We start from the raw sequence: 12,592 nt of genomic DNA on the forward strand, positions 1-12,592 counted from the left end.
CACTGCGGAGCTGTGGAGTTTGGTTGACACAGGTAAATGTAATCAATGGTGAGTGAGTGAGTGAGTGAGTGAGTGAGTGAGTGAGTGAGTGAGTGAGTGAGCCCCTGAGACTCTTCTAGGCTGGCCCTCCTGGGTCTGGCAAAAATAACGTACAAAATGCACCCTAGCTGCCATCTAGTGGTAGAAGACAACAAATGTTTACAATATGTTGATTCCTTCAGAAGCTCGCTGTAGGAGCTCTGCACTTTGGCTCTCAGGTCGACGTCTTCCTTCACTAGACCACGCTTGTGTGACAGCAGTGTTACATGAGCCTGCTCCAGGTCCACTGATGCTCTCCCATTCCCAACTCCAAATTCCCTCAGTTGAGCCATAAACACCCACTCAGTGAAAGACATGCGGATGCGGACTCACAGAACAGTGTAATCAAATACAACTATAACAGTATTCTATGTTGTCATAATGTGCCATGATTCTTTCTTTCCAAACAGTCATTGAGCCCAGATATATATATTTTTTAAGAATTTTATTTTTTTTATACAGTACATACAAATGATCCCTAATATCTTTTCAGGTTTTATACTAGCCTAGTAGTCACAGACATAATATTTGAATACACTTCAAAAACATCATACACATAGATGACTCCCCTTATAGCATAAAAAAAATATACATGATTTTTTTTGATAGGTGATCCCTAAGATATATTTTCTTTACTAAAATAGATGTTTTATACTAGTAGTCACAACATAAAATTTGAATACCCTTCAAAAGCGTAATACACATACATAATTCTCTTTATTTTAACATAAAAAATATACATTGTGTGAAACAAAAACCTTGAAATCCCAAAGAAAGTGTTAAATAATGTAATTACCGGTAATGCACACTATAGTCAAACATTGTGCTGTGCAAGATGAGATTAATGAGACTGCTGAGCTCACTTCTATACATGAAATCAAAACAAGAATCTATATTCATTTTCCCTGTTCTCTGCATCCTGTAGGCCTGGTGGGGCCACAAGTGTGTTTTCCTAGCCTGGCATCATCCCATCATCCCCGTATGAATGGCAGTTTGAAAACTGAGATTCACAGGGGCTGGATCCAGGCTAGTGTTTTTCACTAACACCTCCTTTGAAGGGGTGTACATAAGACTGACATGACACTGACTGTCATAACCATGACATGACACCTGTCATGAACATGAAGGACGCTTTATGGAATGTTTATGGCTGTTGTCATTAAGTGTCATTCGGCAAATTATGTCATTATTAATGCAAGGTTGACATTATTTGAGATGTCTTTGTTATCCCTTGTTGTCCCTATCTGAGTGTGAGCCACCTTTTAATGATATACATTAGTATGTTTCAAAACTGATCCCTGTGACTATTCATGATATTGATTTCAACCGTATATAGCCCAGCCCCAGTATACCCTGTCTGTTCTGCTCTCTCTCCTCCCCCCTTCCCTGCTCTCTCCTTCTGTCCCCCCATTCTCTCCCATTTCTCCCCTTCCCCCAACCACTGTCTCTCTCTAATATAAGATTGTTCAATCATGTTGTTATTATTATTATTATTATTATTATTATTATTATTATTGTTATTGTTGCTGTTATTGTTGTGCTCAGCTAGATTTAGCTAGACATATTCTCTGTAAAGCCCTCTGAGACATGCTTGTGAATTAGGGCTATACAAATAAACTTGACTTGACTTGACTCAAGCTAGAGTGGTACAATTTGAACTTTTCATTAAGATGTCATTAAGTGTAATTACACTGTCTTGGTTAATGTCAAGTTGTCTTCACAAAGACATTGACAGGTTATGTTGTCTTGGTTAATGTCAAGTTGTCATAACGAAGACATCTCGAAACAATGTCAACTTTGCGTTAACAATGACATAATTCACCGAATGACAGTTAAGGACAAATAAATCATAAATGTTCATAAAGCCTCCTCATGTTTACGACAGGTGTCATGCCCGCTATGACAGTGTCATGTCAGTCACACCACTTCAAGGAAAGTGTTACCATGTTTTCTTATGTTTTAACATGACATAGTCAAAGGCCTATAAAGGCTTTTTAACTTCGGGGGAAATGCCTTGGTTTTTCTCTTCTCTTTCCTTCACATTGCAGACTCCCCACATGGCCAATGTGGAGCTCCACTGGACACGTTTGAAGCCATGGAACAACTGACCAACACCTAAGAATTGACACCGATCAGCCACAACATTAAAACCACTGACAGGTGAGGTGAATAACATTGATCATCTTGTTACAATGGCACCTGTCAAGGGGTGGGACTATATGAGGCAGCAAGTGAACAGTCAGTTCTTCAAGTTGATGTGTCGGAAGCAGGAAAAACGGGCAAGCATAAAAGGATCGGAGCGCCTTTAACAAGGGCCAAATGATGATGGCTCACTAGACGACTAGATGATTGAGGTGCGTGCGTGGGAGCGAAAGCTAGCCTGTCTGCTCCAATCCCACAGAAGAGCTGTGAAGAGCACAAATTGCTGAACAAGTTCATGCTAGCTATAATAGAAAAGGTGTCAGAATACACAGTGCACCGCAGCTTGTTGCGTATGGGACTGCGTAGCTGGCTGCAGACCGGTCAGAGTGCCCCATGCTGACTCCTGTCCACTGCCCCGAAAGCGCCCACAAAGGGGTGGTGGGCATGTGAGTGCCCAGAACCAAGGGGCAACCTTCGTGGCTGTAAATTGAAACAGCCACGATCAGCAGGGGTTGACTCCACTGGCTGAAGTCCAGTTGTATGAAAATGCCCATATTTCTCACTTGATTCTTGACCTCCGTAAACACTTTCCTAATGAGTTGATGGTCGCAATCGCTAGTTTCAAGTCTTCTTCAATACAGCATGAGGATCATTTAGTACATTATGGTCCCACCCATTTTGAGTCAAATAGATAATAAAGCAGACTACCGGTATGCTTTGGGGCATGAATGACAGGTCACCTGTCCAGTGATCACACAGCTCGCCAATCACGGACCAGTAGCAGGTGGCTCTGTGGGAAACCCCTGGTCTTGCACTAGCTGCTTCTGGCTCCAAATAACCAAGATGGCGGCAGTGAAAATGCCTAACTCGAGGCTTCAAAATGTTAGTCCAAAATCCAATGGGTGATGTCACGGTAGCTATGTCCATACATTCATACAGTCAGAAATGGAGAGAAAAAAAGGGAAGCTTCTTGGATATTTAGGAGCACAATTTAATACAGAGGTAATCTACTGAAAAAGTTGACCAACAATGTACATCTTCAATCAAAATAACACAGGCTAACAAAACGCAACGCGTTTCAACCTCACTGGTGTTCGTCAGGCTGTATTAGCTGTGTGTGGGCTGCCGCACCTGTATAAAAGAGCATACGTGGCACAGGTAAGGTGACGTGGCACACGGAAGAAGGGTCTGACGCAGTGGTGACGTCAAAATATAGAATTACATATACTAGAAACATGTGATCATAGAGAGCGTGACGATCAAGAGCATAGAGAAGACATACTTAGAAATGTAACAAGAAAAAGAAAGAGAAAAAGTAAAAACTTTTTTTTTTTACATTGTTGGTAAACCTTTTCAGTACACTTGTACATGACCTCTGTACTAAATTGTGCTCCTAAATATCCAAGAAGCTCCCCTTTTTTTCTCTTTATTATTCTACTTTGGCCTGCTGAGCTTTCTTGGTCCACTTTTTTGTATTCTCCTACAGTCAGAACTGGACCATGGAGAAATGGAAGAAGGTGGCCTGGTCTGATGAATCCCATTTCCTTTTACATCGTGTTGATGGCCACCCTGTGCATCATTTACCTGAGGAAGAGATGGCACCAGGATGCCATGTCACACATGGGCAAACGATGCAGCCCGCGGGCGCCCCCTGTGTGGCCAGCGATGGATTTTTTGTATTTTTTTTTACAGTGCACCTGAACGCAGCATGCAAGATACCCGCTGAATAAGTGTCCAAATGTTCATGTCATTCTGGCCAATACTCCACTTCTGTTATAGCATTTCAGTCTGGAATATGGAATATCTTTCAATAATCTTTATGACTAAAAGGCTAAAAGTAATCTCATGTGTAAGAAATGACTGTTCTACATTGAAGTACAAATTTAAATAATGAATTCGTTGGTTTTGGATTTATTTAGCTTCAAGAGTGCATTTCTGTTCGTGTGACCCTCAACACAGGCTTTGAGAATCCCGGCCCACTTACTGATACTTATGCTTAAATTAACCCACTCATATTCTGGTTTATTTCAAGAAAAACATTTTGGCTAGTGGAAATTCTAATTGGCTGGTAACTTTCAAATCTAGCAGCCATATTGGCAGGTGGTCAAAAAAGTTAATTTCAAGCCCTGCAGGGAGAGCAGGTGGTGACATAGGAGTGAGTGAGAAAAGGATAAAATATTGGTGATTAAGACCGAATAATGACATCACAACTGTTAATTTAAAATGAGTTATTCCTCTAAACCTGGCTTCAAATGCCCCAAATCTTTCGCATTGGCACCGTTCGGCCCTCAGCAAAATCTGGTAGTGAGGAATCTTTTGTGTGGCCCTCTCTATCATCAAAGTTGCCCATCCATGAGTTACGGCATGACAATATTTGTTCGGTCCCCGGCAACAATCTGGGTTTCTCATGTGGCCCCCCATGAAAAATAGTTGCCCACCCCTGCACTATGTCCACTATGGGAAGAAGGCAAGCGGGCGGGGGCAGTGTGACGCTCTGGGCAATGTTCTGCTAGGAAACCTTGGGTCCTGGCATGCATGTGGATGTTACTTTGACACTAGTCTCACAGTAGCCAACTGTAGATAATACAGGCACGTCTGGACTAAGACCAAAACAAAATGCGTGACAGACATATGAATTGACCAACCACGGACCTCCTTATTTGCATGACGCAACTCGTGTGGCGGGACATTTTGAACGATGCACCAATGCACGCAGACAGCTGGACTTCCATTACAGCCTAGCCAATCAGAGGCGTGCCGTCACTTTTCGTGCGGGAAAACCTGGAATGGGTTTGCATTGAGTTTTAATCGGAAAGCCCAAGTCGTTTCATGGGTCGCTCAAGGGTACCATGTTAGTAACAAGTGGCGCATAAGGGACGGGACAAAGCGTCAAAATGCTACGTGCCCGGAGTGAGAACGTGTTGGTTCATGGCAACGGTATTCCCTGGGGGCAGTCTTTCAGCAGGATAACAATTGGTGCCAGATACCACAGGACACCTTCAGGGCTTGTGGAGTCCATGTCTCAACAGGTCAGAGCTGTTTTTGCAGCATGATTGGGGGACCTACACAACATTAGGCAGGTGGTTTTGATGTTGTGGCTGATCGGTGTATATCATCAGTTGCTCTTTCCTGCTGCACCGTGTCTGTTACCGCCGTGCTATTCCAACAATAGCAAGAATATATAGAAAGATGTTGATGATATCCATGTACAGGTTAAGTGCAGCAAATACGTAATCTTCTGGACTCAGAGCCAGTTTCTTGTTGCCTAGAAGTAGCTGTGTGTCCACCGCCAAGAACTGCAACAGACAATCAGAATGTGTCAAAACCTGCTGTATATATAAACACTTTTGAAAGTTATACATTTTTCTCTTTAATTACAGCACCCTCATCATAATTAGCATATATTTTTAAGTGCCAGAACACAGTGCCAAGCTGCATCATCCCTCTATATGTTTAGTCCAAATCAAACCAATGATGTATAGCGGTTAGCTTGTCAAAGTTAGAGATGCCATTTGGCCTTTAATTATAGCACCCCCATCAGGCCATTTAGTGTAAATTTTCTTTTGAGCAATTTTTTCTTTTATTTTAAGATTTGCAGGTGAACAAAGCATACCACATTGATAAGCAAGTGAGTGACTCCAACAGGAATAAGAGTATGTAGGATGCATAAGAGTAGACATACACACATGTACGTAAGATACACATATATCCACATATCTATACGACACATAGCACATACAAGCACTATTATATAGACAAGTAATATCATGTGGACATAAACAATACACACATACACTCACTGTTTCTCACACACACACACACACACACACACACAGACACAGACACAGACACAGACACACACACACACACACACACACACACACACACACACACACACACACACACACACACACCTTTCCCCATTAACAGTTCAACACATCCTTTCAAATGGTAGACAACAATTGGTACAGAAGAAGAATAAAGTTAACACCCTGCACTAACCCTCCATACCTCTCTCTAGTCTTTTCTGTTATTTCCCTGCTACTTCCTCGTCTATAGCAGTGCCTTGAACCAAGCTTGTATGAAACCTGCATGAAGAAGCTACTATGTGGTCATCGTCTGATTCTGGCCACAGACTTACGAAGGTGAAGAGCAATGCCCCCAGTGAGGCGTAGACGAGGTGCAAGATCTTGTTCTGGATGAAGATGCAGAGGATGCCAAAGAGGATCAGGACCATGAGACAGACGAAAAGCACACCGCGCCAGGAGGTGAAGTCATACTTGGTCTGCGGGGAGGAGGACACATGTCACGTTGAAGCCTGGCTTAAGGTTAATCTTATCATCTCATCAGAACACGATCAAAGCCCAAGACAGAGAGGAGACAAACCTGCAGAGAGAAGATGACTACTGTGAAGCATACAACAGCTGTGATGCCCACAGCCATGATCACTGCCTCAGTGTCATAGAAGCTGGCGATCATTCCCACCATGTAGGACATGCTGAGCGTCAGGATGGCCTGGAAAAAACAAAGACCCATCAAGATACAGCTTCAAGTATTTAACGGAGTGGTACGAGTAGTAGCAAACAATACTGTACTTAAAGTCAAAATTAAAGCCCCATTTTGAGAGCATATTTCCTGTTGAAACATGAGAGAGACAGAGCGCAACACATCATACTCTGAAAACCACACCCATCAGGGTGGGGTGCCTGTTGAAACCACACCCATCAGGGTGGGGTGCCTGTTGAAACCACACCCATCAGGGTGGGGTGCCTGTTGCTGTATAGTGGACAAATCCACTGCACGCTCCCTTTATATCGACCCTACTTTTCCATACATGTAGCAATCACAAACAAACAGTAGGCTACTTGCCTTACGGTTGTTGTCCATCACGACAGGCTGGTTGTGTTCTTCAGTATTGCGTCGTTTTCAATACTGAGTTTTTTGTCATGTCCGCACCTTTCATTTTCTCCCCAATTGTACTTGGCCAATTTCCCCCTGCTGCCCCGGTCGCTGCTCCACCCTCTGCCGATCTGGGAAGAACCATAGACTAGCACCATGCTTCCTCCGACACATGCGCAGTTGCCAGCCGCTTCTTTTCACCTGACAGCGGGGAACTTCACCGGCAGGACGTACAGTAGCACGTGGGAGGATCACGCTATTCCCACCAGTTCCCCTCCGCCCCGACCAACCAGAGGAGGCGCTAGTGCAGCGACCAGGACACATAGCCCTAATCCGGCTTCCCACCCGCAGACACAGGCAATCGTGCCTGTATGGACGCCCGACCAAGCAGGAGGTAAAACGGGGGCGCGAACCTGCTACCCTCGTGTTGATAGGCAGGGAATCTACCCCTACACTACTCGGACGCGCCCAAATAATTTTGATGATATACTGACAGGGAGGGACAATGACGCGTCTATCATTCCCACTATGCGGTTGAGTCCTAACTGTAATTTTTTTTTCTTTCCCTGCACCACGCTCTTTAAGGCTCGGGCTTCCTGTTCGGCACCTTATAAAAGCTTAGTTCAGGGTGCTTTACCTTGTTATAGTGCAGCCCACCACACAGCAGCTTTTAGGCATTTTTATCTAGTTTGCTAGCAGACGGAAATGACATGGAGACACCTTCATGCAATACAAAGTTAATGGAGAGCGAGGAAGTGCCCCCAACCCCCCCTTCCCCCCCAGGTGGGTGGGACTTGATTGCGCTCTGTCTCTATTAACTAATGGGATATCAGCGTATGTGATGTGAAGGGTGAATGGGTGTGATTGTTCAGGTTTTTCTTTATAACATGTATGTTGCTTCCTGTATTCAATGAAGTTCCCACTAAAGATTTTCCTTTTTCCAGGAATTAAAAGAAATTAGATTGTGATATAAAGAATTATAATGAAATATATATATATTTTTTGTTATAAAAGTACAATTGGTAGTGGTACACTAGTATGCTGTTTTCTATTTAGAAAAACTAAGGTCAGAGCAGTCTTACTAATGCAATCAGGTTCCAAGGATATCTTCGGCGGAAGTTTCCACAGCAGCTGAGAGTGATCACGACCACAAAGAAAATGCCATAGGACACATAGTAGGTCCAGCTGTATTCTTTTACAAATGTCTTCACTTCGTCCATAAAGGTGAAAATAGCCACAAAGGAGAACGTTACGATCAGCTGAGCCGTCAACACCAAGAAGACCTGTAAGCGATAATGGATTATTAGGCAGCAAACAGATGATATTTCTAACAATGAACATGTATGACCGGCGTTTTTTTAAAGTTGTGTAACTTTGACCCTTTCTTCACCCACACTGTCTGCTTACCTTTCGAATAAAGGCTCGTCTTATGCTCTTGTCATCAAAAGAACCAAATTCAGGCTCCTCATGATTCTCAGTGTCCCCAAAGGTGGAAAAAGGAACCGCGGTGTAACCAGGATTGTCGTCGAGATCTACAGTACAACCAGTCAGAAACATTATCAGATTGATAAAATCCCATTACCTTTCTTAATAATTCCACCTTCAAATGTATACAATGACATACTACCAGCAAGACTCACTGTTTAGGTTTTCAGTTGTTCCAGCTGACTGCTCGACTGGAGCACCATCTCTTGGAAGAGGCATTGGACAGGCCTTGGAAGAGACCAAACCCTCCTCGGCTGTTGGAATGTTAAAGCGTGCACACATTGCAGAGTAAGGGTTGTTGCCTTGTGCCTGTCCAAAAGCTCCTGGGTTACCCTGGGAAAACGTCGGCTGTCCAAAAGCACCTTGAGGAGGGAAAGGGAGACCGCCGGCAGCAGGGCCACCAAATAGATTTGGCCCAGGCATCGGCATGCCAAATCCAGGAGGCCCAGGCATCGGCATGCCAAATCCAGGAGGCCCAGGCATCGGCATGCCAAATCCAGGAGGCCCAGGCATCGGCATGCCAAATCCAGGAGGCCCAGGCATCGGCATGCCAAATCCAGGAGGCCCAGCAAGTCCTGGGGCAGAGGGGGGAGGCGGTCCCCCTTCCACAGGAGCATAGTCAGTCCTGTCCTGTGACATCTGTGGATCAGTGGATCAGCCCAAGAGACCAGCCAGTGTTCACTGTGAGAGTTCTAAAAAGTGTGACATAGAAAACAGAAGTCACTTGAAGTTTCATGATTACATGATAGTAGTAGTAGTAGTAGTAGTAGTAGTATTTATTTGTCCTTTCGGAAAGTTGTCCTGCATCTGTAGCAGTCAGACAAAACACAGCAAAAGACAAGACAAAGTACAAACAAGATACAATACAATACAGTACAACACAATGCCACGACAATACATCAAACAATAACAACGGATATGATCACAAAGTGCTTCACACCAATCCCACCCCAGTGGAAAAAAAAGGTAAATAAATAAATTACAAGAGCTCATGTGTTCAGAGCTTATTAAGCAGACCAATACTGGATGGTATGAAAGATCTCTGGGCACGGGAGGTCCGCAAAGGCGGTACCCTGTACCTCCGTCCCGATGGCAACAGTTTATATTCAGCGCTGAGAGGGTGTGATGTGTCACTAAGGATTGCCCTCCCCTTCCTTATTACACGAGACTCACAGAGCCGCGTCATGCTAAGTTGTTGTTGGCCTACAATCTTGCTAGACATATTAACAATCTTATTTAGTTTGTTCTTGTTAGCGATTGACAATGAGAAAAACCAAGCAATAAAACAAAAACTGAGGATACTCTCTATAAATGAGCGATAGAAAATAATCATTATATCTTTGTCCACTCCGAACTGTCGAAGCTTCCGTAGGAAGTAGAGTCATTGTAATCCCTTCCTGTAGATGACACCTGTGTTTGAATCCCATGTCAATTTTCTATCGATTACTGTCCCCAGATATTTATATTCATCTACGACTTCAATACAGTCACCACCAATGACTGTCTGTTGACGTGTAACATGTCATCATGTGACATGTGTGTGACATGTGACATCATGTCATATGATGACATGATGATGACATGATGACATTACTGAAAGCGATTAGATAGCATGCCTCAGAGAGGCAGAGCAAATAGTCCATGGGCCAGAGCCACCAGACCAGATTTAGCTCTTCTTTTAGGTATATTATACATATACATAGATCATATTGATGTACGATAAGCATTGCTGAACGGTAGGCTTGTCACAGTTATCAGCTCATGAAGTTACAATTAATTGAATTTCTATTTTAGGCTCATTTTCAGGATCTTTAGCATGTTTGATGAGAATATGTTTGATATTGTTTTAAAGGGTTTTAAAGCTTCTGAGCTTTCATTCAATCCCAGTTGTGAGTCTGTCTGACAAATAAAGAGGTCACATGGGTCACATGTGTCAGTGACATTCATTTTTCACCTAAACTATAGTCTTTATTTAGCGCTGTGACATCTAGGAACATCACAGACACAAACATCAAAAATGGCAATACTCAGAGTAGGAGAAGGTATAAGCTAACCACATCCCATCATGATGGGTGTTTTTGGTCCTTAACCTCCCGAGTCCTCCGAGGTTCCTGCGAGGACATCACATTTTGCCGTTTCTACACTAAAATACTTAATTCTGCTGAACTCAGACCTCTTGTCCTCACTTGAGGACACCTAATCTACAATTTTGTCATAGTTGAAGAAGAAAAATCTACTTCCTGTCAATACAAGATGGCTAGCATATCAACCAAATCCTTCTACCAGCACTCCTGAGACAAACGTGGCCAAGGTAATAAACCTGATCAAATTGTATGGATGAAACTTGTTGATTTATGCTTAGGACTCTTTGAAGTTTGTAAAGACATGCATGTTTGAAAAGAATTGCATTGGTAACAAAGTACAGTGTTGCTAAAGTTGAAGCACTTGTACGAGGACAGTGGGTTAATTTTTCCTAAATTGAAGCACTTCCATTTTCTGAGGTTTCTTTTATTATTATTAAACGTTTATTTAACCAGGTGAGTCCCATTGAGATGACAAGATCTCTTTTTCGAGGGAGCCCTGGCCAAGATAGCAGCAATACAGTTGCAACCGACACACAATCAAATATGAATTATGTCAAAGCATACAGTTGCAAACAGATCACAGAATCAAAAGCCAAAAAGACAGACAGAAACGCAAAGCAGCACATAAGGAAACATCAAAACACAAAAGCAAAACATGTATAACAACATGTATGAAAGCAAACATTAAGAGCACATATAAAACAAAGACATGACTATGACTGGTGAAGATGTAAATGAGAAAACATTGTTTGGGGGGATAAGGGAAGACACTATAATAGTTTACAAGAGTCTAAATAGTTATTGGGTGTGGTATAAAATATAAATATAAACAAAACATATAAATTATAAATATAAATCATAAATACTGTAAATCATACATATTTTTACGTGTTTTTTGTGTGTTTCCAGGGCATGTTGATCTGACAGCAGCTGAAAATTTGGTGTATCGGATAAGAGGCAACCTCTCTGAGGTGGAGGGTGTTTTTCTGCAGACATTTTATTTTTGCACAGCCATGATAGGCATTAAAATAAAGAGAAATACTTTATTACAAGTTGGTGACTTTATTATGTTAACAGAAAGATTGCACCAGTGACCTTATGTGAGGACGTAATTTTTAACTATGTTCTACTTACTTTAAAAAAAAAAATTAGTACTTAGTTTTCCGAAGTAATCCCAAATAGAGCTGCAACGATTAATCGATTAATCGATTAGTCGATCGACAGAAAATTAATCGACAACTATTTTGATAATCGATTAATCGTTTTGAGTACAATTTTAAGAGAAAAGGTCTAAATTCTCTGATTCCAGCTTCGTAAATGTGAATATTTTCTGGTTTCTTTACTCCTGTATGACAGTAAACTGATATTATCTTTGAGTTGTGGACAAAACAAGACATTTGAGGGCGTCATCTTGGGCTTTGGGAAACAATGATCGTCATTTGCCACCATTTTCTGTCATTTTATAGACCAAACAACTAATCGATTAATCGAGAAAAGAATCGACAGATTAATCGATTATGAAAATAATCGTTAGTTGCAGCCCTAATCCCAAATAGCAAAGAGAAATCAAAAATCCAATGCAGCTAATGGGGTCGGGACTCAGGAGGTAGTAGAAGAATGACCTCTTTAGGGAAATCTCTCACATGTTGGTTGTCTCATAGTTGTCTCTGGGTGAGTTGTATTGTGAACTGAGGCCATAGCACACAGGCTACTACTTAATGACACATGCTACTCTTCAGACAATTCCCCAAAGAATTTCATGATTCAATCATTTACTGCCATTTCAACCAGAGGTTGCTATAGGAATTTGCCTTAAAGGGATAGTTCTGATTTTTGGAATGCTATTTGCTACTTACTTACCAATGATGATGTTGATTGGTAGTTTCCTTTCTCAGCATAATCCA

General features: G+C 42.2%; 1 protein-coding gene across 1 annotated transcript; it reads right to left on the reverse strand.

Moving 5' to 3' along the window:
• Positions 1 to 5,366: 5,366 nt before the first annotated feature.
• LOC310787669 (protein lifeguard 1-like) lies at positions 5,367 to 9,243 on the reverse strand (the record flags this gene model as incomplete). Its single annotated transcript, XM_083649153.1, has 6 exons — positions 5,367 to 5,516; positions 6,362 to 6,505; positions 6,607 to 6,735; positions 8,202 to 8,402; positions 8,527 to 8,651; positions 8,760 to 9,243. 6 exons carry the CDS (start codon positions 9,241 to 9,243, stop codon positions 5,367 to 5,369), a joined length of 1,233 nt encoding a protein of 410 aa, XP_083505279.1.
• Between the last annotated feature and the right edge of the window lie 3,349 nt (positions 9,244 to 12,592).

This window comes from Poromitra crassiceps (genome assembly GCF_964638095.1).
Source record: "Poromitra crassiceps genome assembly, chromosome: 1".
In the NCBI taxonomy this organism is placed as follows: Eukaryota; Metazoa; Chordata; class Actinopteri; order Beryciformes; family Melamphaidae; genus Poromitra; species Poromitra crassiceps.